This window comes from Colias philodice, chromosome 7 (genome assembly GCF_061535455.1).
Source record: "Colias philodice isolate Cphi_HAF_F1 chromosome 7, ilColPhil1 Martin Lab GWU primary, whole genome shotgun sequence".
NCBI lineage: Eukaryota > Metazoa > Arthropoda > Insecta > Lepidoptera > Pieridae > Colias > Colias philodice.
The window spans coordinates 2,377,229-2,402,089 of NC_143092.1; the positions used below are offsets into that span (position 1 = coordinate 2,377,229).

General features: G+C 30.8%; 1 protein-coding gene across 1 annotated transcript; it reads right to left on the reverse strand.

Annotated features, from left to right (window-relative positions):
* Window positions 1-2,673: 2,673 nt before the first annotated feature.
* Window positions 2,674-16,809, reverse strand: LOC149486931 (uncharacterized). The gene is made up of 6 exons (XM_089697056.1): window positions 16,652-16,809; window positions 10,759-10,922; window positions 9,379-9,595; window positions 3,877-4,004; window positions 3,369-3,552; window positions 2,674-2,957 (listed from the first exon to the last, which is right to left on the reverse strand). Exons 1-6 carry the CDS (start codon window positions 16,701-16,703, stop codon window positions 2,905-2,907), a joined length of 798 nt encoding a protein of 265 aa, XP_089553182.1. The 5' UTR covers window positions 16,704-16,809; the 3' UTR covers window positions 2,674-2,904.
* Window positions 16,810-24,861: the final 8,052 nt, after the last annotated feature.

Consider the following 24,861-nt stretch of genomic DNA (forward strand, 5'->3'; position numbering starts at 1 on the left):
AAAGTGAGGTTTGGGAAACGAAAGACTTGTACAAGAATGATAATATAAGAGAAAACGCGTAAAATTTCAAGGGATTTTAACCCGAAGTATGGATTAAATATACAGGTGCGACAGAGAAAGGTATAGAAAGAAGGTACTGTGATAATAAAGTAGTTTTCATTCATTATAAATATCAAATCATTAATACATAGTGACATTTACGTCACTTATGTTTTGAGCTGTCATTGGTTGACTTAAAACCTATTTTTAACCGGTAAAAGTAAATTACTGGTTATAATATGATAGGTAAGTTGGGGCTTAATAAATATTTGATTTTACACTGGTATATAAATATTTATAAATTTGAAAATTTCATTTATTTTCTTTGGAACAGCAAGCGCATGCGCAGCTTGTGGTGCTCATTTTCTTTTTGTACAGAAGGCTTAATAATTGTCATTAATTAAAAACATTAATTTTATAAATTAAGATGGACATCTTAGACATCTTAATGAGAGGAATATAAATTTCTAATTAGTGCGTAATCAAATTGTGTAAAATAAACGACGGTATTGTCGAATCTTCAAATTACTCTCGAATAAAATAGTTTAATCCAAATGTATTGAATAATCACAATAATTTAAAATAGTTGAATAGAAAATACAGAATAAAATTAATAAACTAAGATCTTGAAGAAACTTTTTTAAATATATTTAAAACTGTTCAATTTTCTTTTCTATATTTCTAATACGGGTATGAAGTTTGATTTATGCGATAGAATCTATTACGTATGCTTGAATCAATTGAAATAATGCATTGAATATTTTTTTTTTTATATTAATACATAATTATTATTATGAACATAATATTGAATGTCCCATTTAAAAGGTGAATGTAAATATTATAAATACAATTCAAGAATTGAATTTACGAAATTGATAAGGAAGATAGGTTGGCTGAAGATGCGTTCAACAAAATTTTCTTACACTTTCTATCTATCTATTATTTATATGGGTTTTGATCCACAAAGGAATATGTTTTTTATTAATTATAAATTCACCATTACTTATACATATAATTATAATGAATCTTCACAATGAAGAAAGAATTTGTGACCACTTTATTAATTTATTTAAATAAGTTGTTGACGATATATAATTTATCATTACGTCAGTAATTTATTTTCACTATTGAGGACGGCTTAAATCTTAAATCATGTAAAACTACCAAATTGAATTGACTCAAACATCAATAAATCTTTAAGCTGACCTACCTTCACAAAATGGTTCTTATATCAAACTATATCCTCAATTGTAACTTCAATTATATCTTCATATATCGTGTAATGAATGTAACGCAAGTTTATCGTTCCTTCGAATTTAGATCGGTAGTAAACTCTAGTCAATAAATATTAGGTAGAATTGAATTTCTCATTACAAGGATATTAATTAAATATTACGTGTTTCGTCCAAAAATATTTATTATTTACATTTTGTATAGATACAATTATTTTAAGTCGCTACGAATAACGCACATACATTTTCTATTGTATAAATGATTTCTATTTTGTGTTGTTGGTGTTTGAATAAATATACAATGTATGTATAGTCACAGTAATATTGTATAACAATATAAAACATGCCAAATAATTGTAGATGTACTTTCGCGCTCAGTTAATTTGTATAAATTAAGTTACATTCGAATTCGGTGGGATTATAGTACATTTCTACTGCACATTCTTCTTACATTTTTTTAAGATCACTTTTTAAATAATAGCTAAGTATGCAATAAATAATGAGTATTCACATGTAATTCAGATGTCTTTTTGATGATTTGGACGGTCTTATATATTTATATTTCTGTTCCTCCTAATCTTACTAGTTAAAATCGAATAAAGCAATACTGAGGGGAAGAAATTCTCACTCTAATTCTTATTCTAAATATTTTACAAGATGTATTAAAATACATATTACAATCAGAATAGAAAAGAAGTAAAATTTGAGATGTGCAACGTTTTATCGTTAAATTTCGGAAGACATAATGCAATTTCTTATATTACTTGTACATTTATTTTAAGAAATATGAGCGCGAAAGTATGTAAAATGTATACTTATATATCTTATAGACATTATAGCAAAGCAAAATGGAGGAATTTAAATAATAATTAATACGAAGAAGTGAAATTTTTACCGATTTTTCTATCATAAAAATTGACAAGCACTTTTGAGTAAGTATAATAACTTACTATGCCAATTCTTTTTTCTTCCTTTCAAAAAGGCAATATTATAAACCGAATTTCTTGTATTTTTACCACAACCACAGAATACATAATAGTAGCTAAACGCTACAGAACGGACACTCTCCGCCTCCCGCCAAAATTAAACTTACCTCACCCCCGCGCGATCAGACATAAAATGGGCCATATTTTTCTGCAAGGACGATACGCAACGAAGATTGACAACATTAATCAAATTGACTTAAAGTAATTTTATTATTTTGGATTTGTGATTATCGTTTTTCGTAGAAAATGGTTAGATATTGTGCTGTTTACGGATGTATTTCATCAGAAAAACGCGAATTTTTTTTTACGCTGGTCACAAATGTGCCAACCATAAAGCGTTAACACACACATTTGCAGTCTCTACAGTGTGACTGTCAAAACGATCATTTTGTATGGAGTGTCCGGGGTGTGCCAAAACAATAATTTTCTATAATTTATAAGCCTCTATTTTGCTTTGCAATAATAAAGTTATAGTTATATTGGATTATCTCTTACCAAATATCATTCTAATTGTTTTTGTATTGCCATTTATTTGGTAACCCATGTAACTTCAACTGAAATCGTTTACAACGATGTACTATGAAAATAAAAACAATAACTGGAAAACGTGTTTTATTAAGTAACTTCCATTTTGAAATCCCTTTGTATCAGCTCAATCGGTGCAGGATCATCATGGTGAAGACTGTTAGTTTTATGATACCTGAAAAAATAGATACCTTATATAGAATTTTGCATTTATTTCAGTATAGTTTCTTCTATTATTCTAGACAGGATTTATTTGCATTTATAAGAAGTAAGAACACCTAATTAGTTATTACAAATCAAAATCGATAATGAATAATTTAGATCAATATTTCGGAATTTTCTTTTACAAGTCGGTACTGAACATAGCATTCGTGAATAAATTAAAACTACGTAACTAATGCCCGCCCAGTATACCCTATAGCACTCAGAGATACCGTACATATCCAACGGTGAAAGAATTTTCGAAATTGGCTCAGTAGTTTTTGAGATTAGCGCGTTCAAACAAACAAATTATTTAACTTTATATTATTATAGTATTATATACAGTATGGGACAATTTAAGAGAAAAATATCAATAAGTAATTACCATACAAACTTCCAGCAGAATTATACACAGCGGGTTTTCCCTTAATCGTCTCGTTATTAGATTTAACTTCAGGTAAGCATGTAGCTGTATTGGAGTCTCCAGACCGGGTGAAGGATAGTGTGGACCAGGACTGCCAGAGTTTTGATGTTGCGTTCCAATCGCGTTTCGTGAAATCTGCTTGGACCTGCAATTTTATTATTTATTTTGATAGTGTTTAGGGCTATATTTGTGTGTGTTGAAGAGTATTTTAGTAGGAATGGAATTTCTCTTATAGTATACTTAGGTAACTAGAAAATAGACAATCCAAATCACTAAGTCTATCCGCTAAAAGTGGAGAAATCGTTAGAGGCTAGAGCCTAGAAAATAACTATTATTTCTATAGACAAAGTAGGTATTTTATGACTAAGGTATGGTAGGTATATTATGACTAAGTATCGAAATACACCCCCATTAATAATAACTATAAAATTCTAATAGTACTATAAGATCAGCTAATTTTCCCGCATACCTTATCACCCCCAACGGTCCAAGACAAAGATGGCGCTGGGAGGCCAGTAGACGAACAGTTCAAAGTCACTATTGGAGATGATGGGTTTTCTGGAGCTTTCACGTGCAACACGGCGTCTGATGGTGGCACTGTTAAAGGTTTTGATTAAATTAGTAATAAATTGATGAAATTTTACAATTTCTTGATATGTTATTGCACGCCTCATAAGCGAAGCGTTGAGGTGGGTACTACTGTCACTTCGCGCAAAACATCTGATTTTTCAAACTTAAAATGTCTTTATGTATCATACATTGCACTTGTAAGATAATACATACACACACATATTAAGAAAAAACACTATTTTTAACATTCATGATATTTTTGATGTCATTTTTGTTATTTAAACTAGTTAAAAAACAGTTTAAAAAAGTTCTGTCTTGGACGTCCGTGTGTCTGTATGTGCGGAGGATTTTCTTGTTAACACGATAGCGACCGAAATACTTTACTAATCGAGTCTTTTTTTTTCTCTTACGCTTGAGTAGGTATGCTCAGGAATAGAACCCTTTCATTTTTCAGGGTCTGATTCGATGTGGTTTAATTGTAATTAAATAATCAAAAATAATAATTAATAAATAATTATTAAAAAAAATTATGAGGCGTGCACTTTTGGATTTTCCAAACTATTTTTATCTTATTATTAATCTATTCACGCAATTAAGGGTTTAACATATTTTTTTTATTCAACCTACATCTGAATAAAATAGCTTATAATATTTGGTTGAAACTAAATATTATAAGCTCTTTTATTCCGATTTCCTTCCCAAAGTACATTTAGATTGCCTGAATATGAGTTTCTTTAAATGGAAGGTCTTGTGTCTTGACCTCGTGTGGTTTTTCGGTAGCGTTGAACTGAATTCAATGTGATGAACGAAAAGATAAGTTGGCCTACAGTTTAGAAATAGGTTACACCGTTGATAGCGCCCGAGAGACGTTTACCTACTCATACAAGTAAAGTGCAGTTAAGACCCGAGAGTGAAAGAGGAAAATTTTATGGATATTTCGTTAATAGATATTGTAATACTGTGGTTAAGCCTTGCTTGAAAAAGTTTGTAGGGGAAAGTTGTAGGGGAAAAACGTTTTCTTAGTATCAAAATCTGTTAAGGTTTTTAAGTTATCTTTTCTTGAATATTTGGTAAAAGTTAAACTTACATAATATGAGCACGGATAATATAATATGACAAACTGGTACGGGAGCTATTAACGTTAAAAAAAAGTCATTTTAGTATAGTTGGTTTTCTGATATACTGTTCCTCTTGCTATTTCGGTTAGAGTCCGGGCTGTCTGGCTGGTCGCAGTGGTTGCGTTTTTTAGTGCGCATCTCATCTGCACAGGATAATTTCCTTAATTTAAAGTCATTTTTTAACGCGTAATTTTTAATATTTTGCCTTTAGATAGATCCATCAGACATAATTTTTTTATTGCAAGACGTTTTTTTCGTTGTTAAATAGGTGCCAGACGCAATTTTTTATTTCGTTTTTATAAAAAATTCAAATTATTTTAGAATGTCTGTAAATTTCATATTATGTTCTTCAAACATAATATAATCTAAAATTAATTAGCCAGACGCTAATTCGATTGTTAAGTATTAAATACGTACAAATAAAAACGTAGTGAAAGTAGGTAAGTATAACAATTTGATGATTGTGTATATGGAGAGATAGTTTAAAGTGCAAGAGAGATAGAAAGGGTCGGCCGCGAAAATTAAATAACAATAAAAAATAACTTTTTTTTTTCGAAAATATAAGATACATAGAAATTGAATTGTTCCTACTCTAGGATTCCCTGTGTTGTGGGAACAAGTACCTTCCATTGGTACATTTTATTCCTTAGGCTAAAAAATAAACTATTAGGGTACATGAACAATCTTCTATACAAAACAATTTTTTTATTACTTAACTATTAAGTTATGGGTTTAAATGAAAACAGCGATTACATAAACTTATTTATATTGTTTCCAATAGCACATTGCCTAATACCACACATTACACACCGCGTACAAGAAGAAAAAGAACCACAGACAAAATACAGTGTTGCCAATACAAGTTAAATTTTCTAATATATATCTAATATTAACTAGCGACCCGCCCGGCCCTGGCTTTGCACAGGTGCAATGCTGATACCAAATACACTACAGAAAAACTGTGAACGTTGAATATAAAAACATAGCGGCCCGCTCCGGCTTCGCACGGGTATAAAAATATATATAGCCGGGCGGCCGGCTGGTACCGCCGCAATCACTTAAATCATACGGTGTAAAAGGCCATATAGATCTATATTAAATGAACAATGTATTCAAGGTCTTTAATTGGTTAAGGATTAATGCTGTATTGGTTAAAATCGCTTCGAAAATTAGCCATTATTTGTCGTAAAAAGTAAATGACAAAAAAAGTTATTGTGGGTTATCCATAAGAGATAGACATATACCATCACGGACTTTTCTGTAGACCTTTTCAATGTGTACTATAGTTAGTACATTATTTTGATAAAACTCGTAGGGTGCCTGCGTTTGCACTGTAAGTGGAAAAAATGTAATTATTTACGAAATCACATTAGAAACCTCAAAAATAACAGTACTTCTCCACTATTTAATGGATGTTATTATACATATAAACCCCCCACTTGAATCACTCTATCTATTTAAAAAAACCACATCAAAATCCGTTGCGTAGTTTCAAAGATTTAAAGAGACATAGGGACAGAGAAAGCGACTTTGTTTTATACTATGTAGTGATGATGATAACAATATTAATTCATTAATCTTAATTCTTAATATATATATACATAAATCTCGTGTCATAATGTTTGTCCTCAATGGACTCCTTAACCACTTAACCGATTATAATAAAATTCGCACACCATGTGCAGTTCGATCCAACTTGAGAAATAGGATAGTTTATACATGTAGGTACCATACGGGCGAAGCCGGGGCGGACCGCTAGTATACCTATATAAATTCATGCTAACTACTTTAGTTAAATTCAATACAAACTTAAACATGCGAGTGTGTGTGTGTTCACGTGTGTGTGTCGTGTGTGGTGTGGTGTGTGTGTGTTGTGTGTGTGTATGTGTGTACATCAATATTGAAACAAACTTTCTAGTTGTTTACAGATGATGGAATATTGGAAAACAATAACAATTCCTTAGACGATAACATAAATAATTCTGACAGTGTGAGGAAAGATGATGATGATGATGATGATTATGAAGATGGCTTTTTAAATTTAACAATGTAATTGTTTAACCTTCATTGATAAAGTTTTTATTCCATTCTTTTCAATGTATGGTAACTTTAATTTATTTTTCACTTTTATGTTTATTTTTTTTCATTTTAGCTTTTATTTATAAGAACAAGTGTAAATAATATTGTATTCTTGCAATTATTTCCTGTCGCATAGTTAAAATACACTAGCTGATGAGCTGCATGCTTCATTACTTTTTTTTATTTATACACATTATATTCAATCGAATTAGCGTCTGGCTAATTAATTTTAGATTATATTATGTTTGAAGAACATAATATGAAATTTACAGACATTCTAAAATAATTTGAATTTTGTATAAAAACGAAATAAAAAATTGCGTCTGGCACCTATTTAACAACGAAAAAAACGTCTTGCAATAAAAAAATTATGTCTAATGGATCTAAAGGTAAAATATTAAAAATTACGCGTTAAAAAATGACTTTAAATTAAGGAAATTATCCTGTGCAGATGAGATGCGCACTAAAAAACGCAACCACTGCGACCAGCCAGACAGCCCGGACTCTAACCGAAATAGCAAGAGGAACAGTATATCAAAGAACCAACTATACTAAAATGCTCACTTGTCAACGTTGGTAGCTCCTATACGATACCGCAACAAACCTTTTGTCATTTGCGTAAAAAAGTCAAGTATTAAATTAATATTCTGCAGTACGATTTAACACCAATCATCACCAATGTTCTATGAATTTGCGGTAAATACCGTGTGATTTGTATCGAGCTGACCACAATACATTAAATCAATAGCCTATGGTTTGTGGTTCTAAATATAAATAAGTGAGCTAATTGTATTACGTTACACTAAATTTTATTGAATTGATTCGAATTATTCAATTTTATCCGAATAATTAAGTAAGTAAGTAACTAATTCAACTTTATGAATGCTCTTTTTCGATAAAATATGGCTCCCATTAAAATATAGGAAGTAGATGAATATGATATCTGTTGCTAAGTTGTTTTTAACTTAAAATTTATAATTTTCTGCTCAAAATAACTCCGTTGAGAGTTATGCGCCCTTTCATTTAAAATTTGGCTAAAATTTACAAAAAGATCCTGTTACTACCGGTATTTTTTGTAACTTTTTTATACCTTTTTGCTTTTAGTTACAAGTCTTTGTATTGTTCTAAATTATTATTTTATGTTATCGAAAGCTAGAGAAAATATGTATACCTATTGCTCCATGATAGTCAAATTTTAATTCTAGTTACAGGTATGTATGACATTTGTTATGTTTTAATAGGGACCATGCATTTTTCGACGTTATATAGAGTGGTCGTTAAATGGAGAGAAAGGGAAAATTGCATGATTGGTCCCGAGACAGGAATATTATTTTGACATTGCACATGAAACCATGTTATCATCGCTTGATCAAGGTCTTCATATTGAGGTTTCTTCAATTTTTTGGCAGATCGTCCATCTTCTTCGGCATGCAGAATTTTTTCTTTATTTTTCTACGACTGCATTTCTGAGAATCTTCGGTATGTCAGTAAAAAAGAATGTAAACAACTACATTTTCATTGATTTCGGCAACTTAGTCAGTACTTCCTAGTCCTAGTTCCTAGTTGTAATGTCTTATTGTGGTCGTTAATTAGAGTGAGCGTGATGCTATATGGAGTGTATTATTGTATAGACAACAATATAAACCAACCAAAGTCGAGAAATCTTGACGTTATACGGAGTTTGACGTTAAATGGAGTGTCGTTATATAGAGTTTACACTGTACATTATATGCTAGAAATATTGCATTCATACAAGAAATAAAAGCCATCTCCAAGTCATACTGAGTTGGTAAAATGTGAATCGAGACAGCCGTCTAGCTTGAATGATGGATTAACTAAGGGGTAATGTAGAACTGCAATTGTTATTGCAGAGGAATGATGATTAAACGGAAAGAGAACTATTCATACATAAGGGTAAAATGCCAGTTAATTACCTTTTTATTGGTTCTATTATATAATCAAATATGAAAGATAAATTACTTGTAGTACTTAATAGTTATAGAAGATGAAGGAGCTAGATGATTCGTTTATGAGATTTACAAAATATTGTGTAGAAGTTATCTGAGAATGCTTTTATCTGTAAACGTAATCAGAAGCCAAAACGAGACGAAGGTATATGAAAGAGTAATAGCTAACAATATTTAATAAGAAAACTGCTATGTTTGAAAACTGGTATTTTAGTCGCCTTTTTAGGATGAACTTACCTAAAACCCTAACATAATAGTCTTTCTTCCCCATTCTAAACATAGGTCGCTCTCCGCTAACTTCACACGTATATGTGAAGTCATACACCGGTGGTTGGTAAGGTTCCAGGATGAGGGTACACTTCCCCTGCTGACCCCTGTCTGCTGAAGTGGTGCAGTCTACGTTCATAAAGTTCTCTGGTGTTCGGAAGACTTCGCTTCGAGAGGTTCCGTGTTTCTGGAAGTTTAAAATACAGGCTTAGTCTTATGATATTTTAATTGTTGTTAATAAATGAATTATAACTATGTCTGTATTTTATTTAGATACTTACCTACCAGTTTCATAATATTATAAAGTTTAATAATTTTATGTTTTTGCAAAATGTGAAACATGTTAACGTGAAACATTAAATAAATAAAACAAAAAGGCCAAGCTCAAATTCCATTTACTCTATCATATTTTCACGCGTGACTTCCAAACCGCCAGCTAAATGCTCAATTTAAATGCTTAATTGTGGGCATCCCATCTATTTAGACTATCATACCCTCTTACAATAAACAGGAACCGACAGTGGAAGACGGATGAGACGTATTAGGCACTTAAAAAGTGAATAAATGATGGCCCCAAAGACGCTACAAAAGAACTCAATTAGAAAATGTTTCTTTTGCCGGAATAAAGTTGGAGTCAATTATATTTAAAGCTCTCGAGCCATTTAGCTTTTTATATTTATATAATTGAGAGTTAATTAATTATTAATGCGTGTTTGTCTAATTGGGTAGGTATTATTTATTATTAATTATTTTCTAAGAAGAAAACATACGTGAAATCTGAGAATGGATTGTGTCTTCGACGTAATTGATCTCGGCTACCTTGGTAATTTGTTTTTTTTTAGCCAATTAGCGAAAGAATAGTGTGTTCATATTTCTACACTATTTACTGTATCTAACGTTACTGTATCTAAAGTTACTGTATCTAACGTTTACCACTAATATCAAACTTCTCTTTTTTCTATATTGAAAAAAATAAATAAATTAAGAAACCTTTAAGAAATGAACGTATCCCTAACCTAAGGCACACTAGGAATGTTTTTGGTGTTGTTATATCGAAGGTGGAAATTTAATGTCGTAAGACCCAAGGGGCAAAGCCTTACGTTTTAGGAGAGCATAAAAACATTTTGATGTGAAAAAAATGTTATGAGTAATCAAGTTTTCGTCCTAGAGATATATTTTTGGATTCTCTTCCTTTAATATGACAAATACATCCATGGTTTTAGAAGTTGATGTCCATTACACAAATTTATGAGCGACGCTATTCCCCTACCATGAAAAAAATATGCGTCTGTTGCCTCTTTAAAAAAAAGAAATAACAATCTGAATCTTTAAAAGTCATCTTCTACTTACTTCTGGTCTAAATATCATGAACTGCTGGCCATTATTGTACAATCTCACGGACTGCAGCGTGTCGTTGGGCAAGGTCTGCCAACCACAGGTCACCTCCCAGCCCAGATCGGCTTTCCATTCTCCGATGACATTCACATCTATAGCCTGACTCGTAAATACTCCAACTGTAATGGATATGCAATTGTTTACATTTGTATATACACGTGGATAATATTGATATAATTTTTACATATTTTGAAATGTGAGTAAATGTGTGAAGGTCTACAAATATAAGTAATAGACTAGATGTGCCGCATGTTTACACCCGCGGACGAAACCGCAGACGTATTTATATCGTTTATATTTACAAATAGCTTATGCCTTATAGGTAAAATACGGCTAAGTATCTTAAAAATACGTTCAGTGATTTTCCCGTGAAAGAGTAAACAACATATCACATACGTATAATTTAACCATCCTCACAAACTTTTGCATTTATTCTAGTATTAGTAGGCTAGGATTGTAGGTAAATTAGTTACCAAAATTATTTTGTTTAAAATATATTTTTTAGTTATTACTTACATTATAGAAGAAAACAGATCATTAATTTAATTTAAGCTCGAACGAAGTCAAGTCGCTACAGCGACGTAATATTAATATGTAGATAGACACTGTACAGATTTTTGATTCTTATCTCTTATTTTTTACATTTATATTATTTAAAATTGAAGCCAATGTGCTGCCTAATCTAATAACATCCTACACCGTACATTGCCTCCAAAAACAAAGCAATTAATTTTTAAAAATTAAACCCTAAGTATGGCTTAGCGTCCCTTGCATTTTAGAAAGAGCTTTATTTACATAAGTAAATCGTTGAACCGGCGGGGAGTGGATTAAATAATTAATTATGCAAATGTGTTGGCATAAATGTGAACATATTATTACAATACACCGTCACGCGTTGTGTGGCCGCGCCTTTATTTTAGCGAATGGAATCAAAAATGATGAACTCGTAGCGTATTTTTAAACAGTTTATGTGTTTGATTAGGTTTGATTGAATTTGTAATGTAATTGAGATATTTGTAGCTTAGTTTTGTATTTTGTCGTTGATTGAATACTGAATATATTTGTGTATGTAGTAGGTACATATATGAACTTTTGGAAGTGCAAACTCTACCTTTTCAGATGTTTTGTGGAACATTTTATTCACATGATCCTTTTTACGACTTAACACTATTTTAATGTCCTTTCAATATTTCATTCCTCCACAATTTTCAAATATGTATTAGGAAAATAAATATTTGAACAAATATGATAGACATAAAACATTTACATTCGGATTATAATATTGTTTTATCTATAGCTTTAATATCAATTTTAATCGAAGCTTGTTTGTTCATCTGACTTTACTAATATAGCACCCCACTTATACCATAGGTTATTGAACCCAAGTGGGCGCATCGACTGTATTTCATTTTTTTAAATTTCAAATTATAAGTCACGAGACATGATGGTATTTCAAGTTTTATTAATACTTTAGTCCTTTATTTTTTTGATACAGATTTAGAAATTAAATTGTTGATACGTTTTTAATACATATCTGAGTTATATTCTTGAATAGTATTTGTATGCAATGATAAACGTAGACATTATTTAAAAAAGACAATGTTATACTAGTTTCTCTAAATAAATATCGTTGTACTGATGAATATGAAAACAAGTAAGGGATGAATATAGAAATCTTGTTTGAAATTTCCCAAAGATAGGATCACTTTCCACATTTAAATGTAATATATTTATCTATACATATGTGCTTTGTTTCTTTTTCTGGTAAAACAGACAGAGAAAATTATTTATTTCTCTTGTTTCTCTAGAGTAGAGTCTCTACTTATTTATATAAATAAATATGTAAGTACTTTTAACACTAACTCCCTTTCTTTTCTTTTTTTGAAACCATATTGTAAATACAAATTGTACCTTTTTTTTTTTAAACGTTGGGAAATGCATTTACGCATCCCCCTCTGCAGAAATACAAATTGTACCTACATCTTCTCCATATCATAATTTTACCATCCATACTAATATTATAAATGCGAAAGTAACTCTGTCTGTCTGTCTGCAGTTACTCAATCACGCCTTAACTACTGAACCAATTTGCATGAAATTTGGTATGGAGATATTTTGATACCCGAGAAAGGACATAGGCTACCTTTTATTGCGAAATATGTACCACGGGCGAAGCCGGGACGGACCTGGACCGGACGGTATTAAATAAACGCAAATATTTCAAAAGCGACTCTAAGAACCAACATAGCTGAGTAATAACGACTTGAAAATTTCTTAATATGCTGAATTGGATGCGTTGCTCGCTCTTAATACTTTAATGTATCATATTTAGGACGTCGCGTCGCATGTTGATAGTACAACCATTAATAGATGACTAAATGGTAGCAGTTTAATTTAAATTTTAAAGTGATGGTACTTTAATACTTGAGTTTTGGATAAACATGGGTCATGGAAGAAAAATCCTAATCAATAATTAATCTTAATGAGGTAAGTACTTGATAATACATTTTATTACTACTAATGTTACAAATAATAATCACCTAACAAGTTGCTTAGTTTGATTTAATTTTAATTTTTCTTTTGAGGCAAAGAAGTAGGAATCTTTATTTGTATATTGTGGTAATCTTTTACCACATTTAGGATAGTAATAAAATCTGCTATTCACAGCACATTGAATTGCTTCGTTATGTTCCTATGCAATGTTAATACACTGCCTAGGCAATATAGCTATAGATATATTTTATCACAAGGCTCTCCAAATTTCAATAAACTCGCACAACTCGACGATAATGTATCGCGATTGTGATTGAAATTAATTAATTACAATTTACAATTAATTGCAAATCGAATAATTTGAATTATATAGTTAAGCTTCGAATTAAAATAATTATCGTGGTTAAATATAAGTTTATATGTGCGATTATAATTGTAAGAGACAGAGATTCAAAAGTGGGTTTTTGTCAAAGTACTGTTAAGTATATCTTATCACTACTTAATAAAATCAGCTACTCTGTCCCTATGTATGCTTAAATCTTTAAAACTATGCAACGGATTTTGATGCGGTTTTTTAATAGATTGATTGATTCTCTAGAGTGATTCGAGAGGAAGATTTGAGTATATATATTTTATTAGGTTTTGGACACAGCGGGCGAAATCGCGGGCAGTAAGTTACGTATATTTTATCATACAACGAGTTGATTTACATATTCGACTAATAAATAACTTATCCATACGTTATTAAAGGTTATTTTCTATTATCAATTGAAGAGAAACATTGAACTAGTGTTGCGGTTAAGGCATTCCCTTTGCTTGTGTAATCAACGTCTCCGTTTGACAATCTAAAAGCTCAGATGCCCGCTTGGCTTTGAATTAAAGCAGGATACTTATAATTAGATGTCTGGTTATTGATTCAAGTAATTGCAATCATTGTTCGTAGTTAATAAAATCTTCCGTTGCTTATTATGGCTTTTTATAATATAAAATGCTGACTTTCTTTGACCCGCATTGATAATTGATTTGAGGCTAAAACTACATTTAATTAGTATATCCAACAAGATAATCCCGCAATTAAATATGTAAGTATATGTGAAACGAAACTATCTCCTGACCCATAAGGAAAACGCAAATAAATTTAAAGAGATCCAAAGTAAATATTCATCGCTATCAGATTACTAAGGACCTACAATGCTATTACATATTATTTTATTACAATACAGAATATTATCAAAACACCAAAAGACACAAGTAAATATACATATATTCAAAATATAAAGCCTATCTAAACATCGAAAAACATTTTAAAATAATTGCTTCAGCCATTTTATAAAATATTCCACTAATTTATTAACAAATTTTTCATTACTATAAAAAACTAAGAACTTAAATCACAAATCTTTAATATGTATTTATCAAGTTTTCGTTAGGCAAATGCGTTTTTTATGTTCGCCATTAAAAGTTGAGTGCAATTATAATAGTCCCTTTACAGTCGTTCTTGACTTAAGTAATTGGCTTCAATTAACATTGATTAAGGCAACATCTGCAACATATATGTATGGGAAAAATTATCTCTATTTATATCTGCTAATATTTTTTTAAATACTTCTACTATAGAACTTATTACCTTTAAGGTTTCTACATTGGAATCGAAGATAGTTTTTCGCGTTTAAAGAAACCACAAATATTCCACGGAAATTGAGAAGGAATGAGTTTTCCGGGAAAATGAATATGTACATTTTCCTTGTGATGTATTACAGCAAATAGAAAATGATCAAAATACAAATTGATACTTTTTGAGTAGGTAGTGGACAATAAGAGCTGGTAAACGAAATATGTTTTACTATTTTCATAAAAACTAAATATGTTAGTATTAAATTGTTATATTTCTTCCTGTACCTACTCAAGGGTTAACTGATAGTGATGACTTTAAGCCATAAGGTTTGTTTATACAATTTCGGCAAATGTTTTCTTTATAAATGTATTTTTTGATATCATTGTGCGAAAAATAACACACGACAAAGTATTTTCTCTACTAAAAACTTATAAATCATGTTTATTCAAACATGAAAACGTTAGAAATCGTAATTATTAAGAGCAAGTATTTTGATACTCTTCGATCTTTAGAAATCGCTTTGTAAGACGTTCATACCTTACACTGAGATGCCTCAAAAGCTGCTATAATTATTTAGCAAATATAAACTTGGTTTATAAATTCAGTTTAAAATAGAATAGCTTCTTCTATATCATTTTTATCTGTGTTTAGATTAATCGCTACATTTAGGGCTGATATTTCAATCCTTGGTTAAAACTTATTCGTCGAATAATGTATAAAACTACCATTTTAAAAACGTATTCTAATTGGCCGTATTTTACAGTTTACGTGACATTTTAATATAATCGTGTAATACTTTATTGGACGGATAAGTTTTAACCAAGCATTGAAAAATCGGCCCTTATTTAAATACATAATGTCATACAAATTGAAAGACTTTTTTTAAAATTTCGTTAGTAGTAGAGCTATATCAGCTCTATCATTTCTGAACATTAACTTAAGATACATTTTTTAATTAATGAAGTCTCATCATTAAACATTTACAAAACAGTTCTAGAATTATTTTAATCAAATTAAATTGATGTCCGATTATTATTTTTAAATTTGCTCTTGAAATTACAATTTTACGTTGAAAAGTTAAGATTTGTGATTTTAGTGAGACGAACTTAAGATAATTTTTTTAAAGAGAATTTAACGTTCACCTTTTTACTTGTAAAATTTTTTAGGATCATCTGAAAATGACGCTAGATTTAAAATAAAATGAACATTAACTATTTTAGTTTTATATTGAAGATGATACGAACGTACGGTCGGGAAATTTTTATTGTTATATTATAGGCATAACATTAAGTAATTGTATTATGTATGTTGAAAAAAAAACAAAATATTTCTTTTTCCATTGACCAATAATTGTTATAGGTGTAAAAAATTTAAGCCAGATTTCCCTCATGGGGTTTGAACATATTACATTTCACATTTTAATACATCATGGAACTTTCCTTTACGGGCGTAATCATAGTAGTAGTACTTAATAGATAAGTCTTTGATACACTGTCTCTTATTATTTAGCTTGAGATAGAATCCGAGACCTAGCAATTGTTACACTGGATGGGTACGTTAAAGCTTGGAACGGACCACGTGATGTCATAAATGTAATTTTGAAACATTTCGTGCTTGTCATAATATTATTATCCAAGAATTCACATATTATATGCGTGTATCGATATGTAAAATTAATCATCATGTTAATTACCAATTAGTTGAAATATGATTCATTTAAAGAGCATTAAATCTACTTACCAAGCAACAAAAAAGCTTGAGCCACATTTTTACTACCCATTTTAGAGGCCATCACAATAGATTTAATTGTTACAGTCACTGATTAAAGAGATCACACAATAGTACAGTAAACATTAAAACACGTTCATTTTACAACGAAGTTTTGACAATACTGTAAGTAGTAGGTATCCATTTATGAGTGCGCGCGCGCCGACAATGAAAATTTATTAAAGTCCCTTCGAGCAATGTGGGTGTGCTCGTTTGTATTGACAGTATTTTAATGGATGCGGTTTTGCCGCATTAGAATGAGTTATGTATAACATATGTCATATATGTATGTATGTGTAATGTAAATGTAAATAATTAAATCTTGTTATAAGCCTGAAAATAATAATTAATAATAAAATTACATCTTATTGTATATAATATAAGCTTTCATCTTGTTTGTTAATTGTTACAATATTTTCTTATAAGATAGAGTTTAAATTTACTCATATTATAGTTTAATTAATATTACAATGTTTTTAAAATATTAATACCGGACTATTTTTTATGTTATATCAAGCATATTAATATAATTCAGAAGCTGAATTTTAATGAAAAGACGCATTTATTTTCATTAATACTCGACTTATATACAGTAATGATTCATGGAGCTTCATACTTACGAGGTAATATCGACCAAAAAATATTATTATTCCCCGTATGTAGGGTATATTCGGATGCCAGTTAATGAGCATTCGCAACGAAACATGGATTATTAATGCCACACCTCACTACACGATTTATTCCGCATCGATAAATACAATTCCATGCAGTTCATGATTTTGCATAAATGACCAATCCCGACACAAACGAATGTACTGATGAATAATGTCAAAATTAAAGCGACCTCTTCGTTTACGATCATAGACCGTATTCGTACTTAATTGGAGCGATTGTTCGAGAACGTAATAGTTGTGCAGGTTCATTTTAAACTGGGTGGAGTGCCTTAAAAAATAATAGGCGTAATGATCAGACGGTGCACACTAATTGATTGAACGGGTAGTAATTAAGGCGAATCCTCAAAATGATTTTAGGTTTAATAGACAATGTAGTGCAATAACAAAGCGTTTTGTTTAATGAGTTACGTAACGCTTTTCGGTTAAAACTAAAGAACTGTTACAATTCAAATTAAACTCATTTTTAATTGTTCTCGATGACATGAGAACTTTGCACGGTCTACTGACTGTTTGGACAATGATACCAAATAATAATCAGAAATCATTGAATAACCTTAAACATTGGTATATTAATTAGTTTTTATGACAATTAAATATTAGTTTGTAAAGGTGCGATACTTAGCAAAGTGTAAATTGTTTACTCGTATATTCGTTTAACGAAAGCTATGACAAAAATATTAAGCTTTTACATTGTATTTTGCATTGAATGCCCACATTAATAACTTGCTCAAATTCTTACCCTTCCACTATACTGAATATATCGCTTAACAAATAACCCATGATAAAACAAGGGACGAAATTACAACCCTAAAGTAAACGTGGAGATAACACAATATTGGGAAAAAGTAGCCTGCACAAAGAGATTGAAAATTTTTAAATTGAACCGATTATCCATGTGGAAAATTACTAAGGGACATGGGATCGATGGTATGTTTTAGCCGATATAGAATGTATGGGTTGAATGGATATTAAAAAGTTAGATGTTCTTTGTAGATTATGGAGCAATGTTTCACAGTTAATTGGTCTGTTTTCTTTATGGATACGCAGTTTTTCTTTAGCTCTATAGGGAATCACATACACGCACTAAACTCTTAACTTTACAGATTTTGAATACACTGATGTAAGTATTAAAATACTTATAAATAAATATTTCCGTTTGTATCTGTTCACTTGAAAATCTACCAACAGACTAGAATTCAAATATATGTCGCCAATTGTATCTAATATTATAAATGAGAATTTAGCTCTAGCTCTCTAGTATCAGAAACGGACAAAAAGCCATTTAAATATAAAAAAAATTAACTGTTTGGTGAATAGATAGAAATATGTGTGAATTTTGGCCATATTTATCAGAAATAAAACCGGCCAAGTGCGAGTCGGGCTCGCGCACAAAGGGTTCCGTAGCAGCAAATATAATAAATTACAGTTAAATCAACCTATCTCAAAAACTATAAGAGATACTTTGATCAAACCAAAAATCGTTGAAAGAGTTAATTAGCATGCATCACCTCTATTTTTTTTAGAATTTTATACCCCGTAGTTATAAAAATAGAGGGGGGGGGACATACTTTTTACGACTTTGAGAGCTGATATCTCAAAAACCGTTCACTTTAAGAAAAATGTTTTTTAGAAAACTTTATATCATTTTAAAAGACCTTTCCATTGATACCCCACACGGGTATGTACATCGAAAAAAAAAATTTCATCCCTCAGTTACATGTATGGGGGGCCCCACCCCCAATTCTTTTTTTTACTATTTAGTGTCATATTTTTGTAGCGGTTCATACAACACATATTCCCATCAAATTTCATCACTGTAGTACTTATAGTTTCCGAGTAAATCGGCTGTGACAGACGGACAGACGGACAGACGGACAGACGGACATGACGAAACTATAAGGGTTCCGTTTTTGCCATTTTGGCTACGGAACCCTAAAAATACATCGACGGCTCCTATAATAATAATCATTTGTACTTTACGTAACTCTATCTGTCCATTCTCCAATAGTATATGTTTTCAAGAGCTAATTATGAGCAAGTGACGATAGCTTATAATAGGATAGTTTTTCACACAAATCATCTCACGCAGACAAAACCGCGGATAACAGATAGCACGTTATAAATCTTAATACTCCAATAGAGGCCGTAGTTATAATTATACCTGCCCGGAGTGAAATGGCATTTAAGCGGCAATTTGTTGAGATAAAACGACACTATCGGAACCGTTCACTGGGAACTAAAAAAGGTGCAGATGACGCGGAAAATTACACTAGTAGGTCGGGGTTACACTGTTTGGACATTTTTTAAATGTTTATATGAGAGGAGCATATGGGCTATTTCATGTAAAGTTACACAATTTGTGAAAATTTATAAGTTATAAGACATTGGTGGTGTTGACGATTAATATGGGATTGAAGAAAAAATTTTGGAGGCTCTATTGTATGAGTAAACGTAAAGTTTATTGAGATGGAACTTCTTCTACCGATACTTAATCTTACTAATGAATAATATTACCAAAGAAGCATTGTATAGTCAGTCATATTAATGACATGTTACTATTTAGCTACCTAAAGGTGCCATCTGAAAACCATTGCTACGAGAGCATGCTACTATAGATAAAATACCGAATTATGAAGATTTACTATTTATGATATTCAAATTTTGTATTCTAACCCTAATACTGATAAATTGACCTGATTTTTAATAACCTTTGCCTCGTATTGCTCGTTTTATAATATGATAAGTCCATTAATGTTAACGTCATGATTGTAATACTTGTAAATAGGGAATCCAATCCCGCAAACGCGGGATCCCGCTAATGCGGGAGCCCGCACCTTTTTTGCGGGATCAAAAATGCGGGATTACTCATGCGGGATCCCGCACGTTCGCGGGTTTGAAAAAAAGTAAGAAAAATAGGCTCAGACGATGATCGGAACTATTATCGGACGGAACAGAACGTAATCAATGTCAGTTCCAGTACTCTATGACTGGGGATTCCCCTACGGCGCACGGGGATTTAACTTTGCGCGTACTGAATGGGTGGCAGAGTCTAGAGCTGCTGTGCGTGTACCCACTCGAGATAATTCAACTGATTTGATATTGACACTTTTTGAATGTGGAGGGAATAGGGGGAAGTATTTGGAAGCTGTTTATACTTATGTAAAGTCAATTCCGCCTACAAGTGTGGAAGCCGAGCGTGCTATTTCCGCCGCTGGCTATTTATGCAACAAGACAAGATCAAATCTAAAAGATGAAACGTTAGATACTTTATCATTTCTTCGAAAGTACATATTTTCAAAAAAAAAATAAGCTGATTTTAAATGCCTCTAAAACCAATGAATATGTTCTATTTCAAATAAAAATCTAAATATGAAACGTGAAATATTGTGAATATTGTAATGTCTTAAACATCATTACCTATATGTAATTTATAATATAAGTGATAACTTTGCTTCATGTTGATAAGAATAATTAAAAATATTTGTGTGTATTTTCTTTCTTTAAATTACATGAAACAAAAATAATAATAATTAAAATCAATCCCGCAAATCCCGCGGGATCCGCGGGATTGATGATCTTAATCCCGCAGGCTTGCGGGATCGCGATTTTGATGCGGGATTGGATTCTCTACTTGTAAATCAATTGCTATAAATCTTAAGTTCAAGGGTATTTTTGTTATATAATTTCTCCATCTCAAACGATTAAAAAAGTGTGTAAAAATGCGTAAATATACATTTGATATCGCATTTTACTACTAGAAAGATCCACCCGCACAAAGGCAACCATGTTAAGAAAAATAAGAGTACTTGACTTTTGGAGTACCACAATGTTTAAAGTAAATAAAAGAAATAGTTCGTATATCAGAAATGTAATACTATTGTATCATAGAATATAATATCAACATCCGATTATCTGCTCTCGGCTTAACATGGCCGGTCCCCATGTCCCCTTTGTTTCATATATCAAAGCTTTGGAAACCTGACTACGAATTATAATTCATTATTTTAAGAATTGAACCAAAATTAGGTGAAAATGTCATTATCATTAAAGTTTATAATAGTGTCAAATTAATTATGCAAATTATTTTTGGTTTAGACCTTGTTAATTATGTATTATTTCAATAGCTGTAATTACAATAATATGTACCTAGTATACTTAAAACAATTGAATTTCCGTGGTGTGAATGTTTTCAACTAAGTGTTTAACAAGAGACATCAATAAAACCGGCACTATTTAAGCTATTACCAGAAGTTTACAAAACAAAAAACGGTGTCAATAAACAATTTCAACTATGAACATTACAACTTACAGTCTTTCTATCCCAAAAAAGATTGGCATCCAAAGCTTTTAGGTGCTCAAAAGAATAATTAAGGCAGCTATTAGAAAGATGCTCAAAGATGCAATTTGTCCTCATTAAATGTAATGTCCTGAAGACATTAATCACCCCTTAGTCCATTAGAGCGCAAATTACGTTTAGTGGACGTTTTAATTCTGTCCTAGATGGTCTTCGTTGGGAGATAATGCGGTCGAATCCGCAGTAGTTTACCAAAATAGCGGTCCAAAAGTATATCTTAATATTTCTCGGTTTGCCGGGATCGTAAGCCTTAATGTTGGAGGTCAAATTATTTTCGTGCAATGGTCAGCCTACGGTGGTGTGTGAATAGTAAAGACAAGATTAATTGCCTACTTTGTCTCCCTTATTTTTAATCTTAATGTGTACAATACATACTGCCTTAGATTTCGATATGTTTTGCAAAATAAATAATCACTTTGAAGGTATAAAATATGAATTATGACGTCACATTACTAAACTTCTGTATGATAAATTTTAACGAACACTGCTGAAGTCAAAAAGTACAAAAAGCTATTTACATAAATTATTACGCATTGACATAGTTTAATTAACTATTCATTTATTATGTTTTCTCTAAAATAGAACCATTTAATTAAATGGTAATAACGACAGCGTCGCTTAATTAAAAGGTATTCATAGCTGCTTTATATGTTAATTTGAAATGTATATTAAAATGGGATGTTTCCAATACCAATAGAGTAATGACTAATTTGTTCCTACAAATTAAGGTTCTTGCGTAAAATAACTAATCTAAAAATAAATAAATGATTCGACGACGCTCTTTTTCAGTAGAAAATGCGATTACACATATTACGCAGGGCCTATGGGGAAAAGGGCCCTTGTTAGTTTTATACATAATTTAACAGTTTTCTGAATTCTTTTGCTATATTATATTCGTGGCGTTTTTTTAATAATATAGGCTACTAAATTATTATACAAAATTTATATGCATTTCCAAAGCCTTGTATGTTCATAAAATTTATTTTTTATTAAGTCCCTAATATTTCATTACGCTTACTAGTTGAAAAATACACTTTTTAACATTTACATAATTAATTTATTAAAAAATAAACTTATTACACGAAAAAATTATACCTTCAGAAATTAGAATAATAAAGTTCCAGCAAATCCCGCGTAATTAATATCAAACTGGACTCTGTCCAATTTATATCAGCGATACAATTGTATCTTTTGTTAAATCGCATTACCAACTCTGAAACATAGATTACACGAAAATTAGTTCATCTGCGAATCGAAACGGTTTATCCAAAACGTATTTCAGAGAGAAACTAATTAGGAACTGTGAATTATTTCTGACCATTATGATTCTGATTGTTCGGATGCGTGATTTGGTATGAATTATTGATGGTGGCTTAAGGTTTGCAGTTGGTACTATCTATGGTTTTGGCTAAGCGCTGAAGAGCGGTAGAGACAAAAACGTCTTGATTTTCAAGACATTTATCGGTCTTATCAAAATGTATAATAATGTTGATACCGAGTGAAATACAAGAGACGCAGTTGTTGACTTAAAAAAATGAGACTTTGTTTGTGTTAAAATTATAATTTACGTGTTTATCTACAAATAAAAGATCGTATTGTATTTTATGGTTGAACCGATTCACTCTACTAAGTATTTAATAGTAGGGCTATGCACATTGCAAATAATATTTCATTCACAAACTTAAATAATTTATCATTTACAGGAAATACAGTTTATTAACAAATAATATAAGTGCAATTTATTAACAAATAATATAAGTGCAATTTATTAGCTTAGTGTAATTGCACTAACTCAATAATTAAATAGCAGATCATTAGAATGAAAAAAACTAGAGAAGATTAATAAATGTGTATCTCATTTTGGTGGCTTGGCGGCAGTTGAACCGCGAATGCGGTGGAAAATTAAACATTTATGACGTTATAAATAGCTTTAAATAATTTATTATAAAATACTTTCATTTAATGTTTACAAAGCTGCTCATGAAATGCCTTCAAGCATATAACATTTTCAAATTTTATCACGAACTTAGAAAAATATAAAATAAATTAATAATTGTTTATTTTTAATCTTAACCAAAGGTTAGAATAAAATGGTTTATCTTTTTTACGCATTAATATTCGACTAAGATGTATTCTTTGGACGATCAAATCTTTAATGCTCTAAGATCAAATCAGTACCTATTAAATTAGAAGCAGAAGTAGCAGAAGAAGTAAAAATGCCTTTCTTCCTTTCAAGGAAAAGAAGCCAACTAATTACTACCGTATATTAACGAACATAATATACTCCTAAGCTTTTATTGATCTATAATAAACCATTCACTAATTAAACAACGCCCAAGAACAAAATAGTAACATACGTAAAAGTCCAACTGAAATTGTAATCCCGTTCCGTTCGTTAGATTTAATGAACACGATTCCTACATTTTTTAGACTTAATCTACAGATTAAAACTTAGTACACAGTAGGAGTTATAATTAACTGAACTAAATTCTGCTTTCGTTGTGTTTATTTGCTTTATAACTCGAGAAGTTTGTGTTTATAGAAATAAAGAAGGTTCTATTAAATTTAATTGTAATATTGTTTGTGTTTAATAATTCATTTACAATCTTTGATAAAGCATATTCAATTGTTTGCTTTTATGAAACTATTTTCAGAATTGATTATAATATATTTATTATGTAGCGCAAAATCTATATTTGAAAGCATTTTTTACCGCTAAACGATAGAGTACCGCATTAGGTATACTAAAAATCACTTTATCTTAAAAATCTAATAACTAATAATCAGTAATTCTATAAACACAAGGATAGTCACATGATGATACATTTTATTACACTATGTAAATCATTCAACATAACAAACAATATAAAAAAAAATCAAATAGGTTCATATTTTCGTTCTAAAATCGATAACGATAAACATCAAAGGCGAACCTATATTTGGATATAAACCTCAGTTAATAAGGTCGAAAGGGTCCCATAATAGACTCCGTAGTTTCTGCTAGGGATTTCCAAAGATATAATGAAGATGATTGTGTGGTACGTCTGTTCAACAGTAAATGGAATCCGCATGCCGTAGTCCGCGGAAATCCGTCGGCAATTGAAAATTCTTTGTGAAACGAGTGGAAATGTCCGAGAGTTATTAAAGCTGGATGG

What these genes read in the sequence shown, in the direction of transcription:
- LOC149486931 (XM_089697056.1), bottom strand. Translation starts at nt 16,703, where the DNA reads ATGGCCTCTAAAATGGGTAGTAAAAATGTGGCTCAAGCTTTTTTGTTG. An exon ending in TCAAGCTTTTTTGTTGCTTG is followed by an intron (nt 10,923 to 16,651) that starts GTAAGTAGATTT and finishes TATCCATTACAG; the next exon opens with TTGGAGTATTTACGAGTCAG. An exon ending in CTATTATGTTAGGGTTTTAG is followed by an intron (nt 4,005 to 9,378) that starts GTAAGTTCATCC and finishes AACCTTTAACAG; the next exon opens with TGCCACCATCAGACGCCGTG.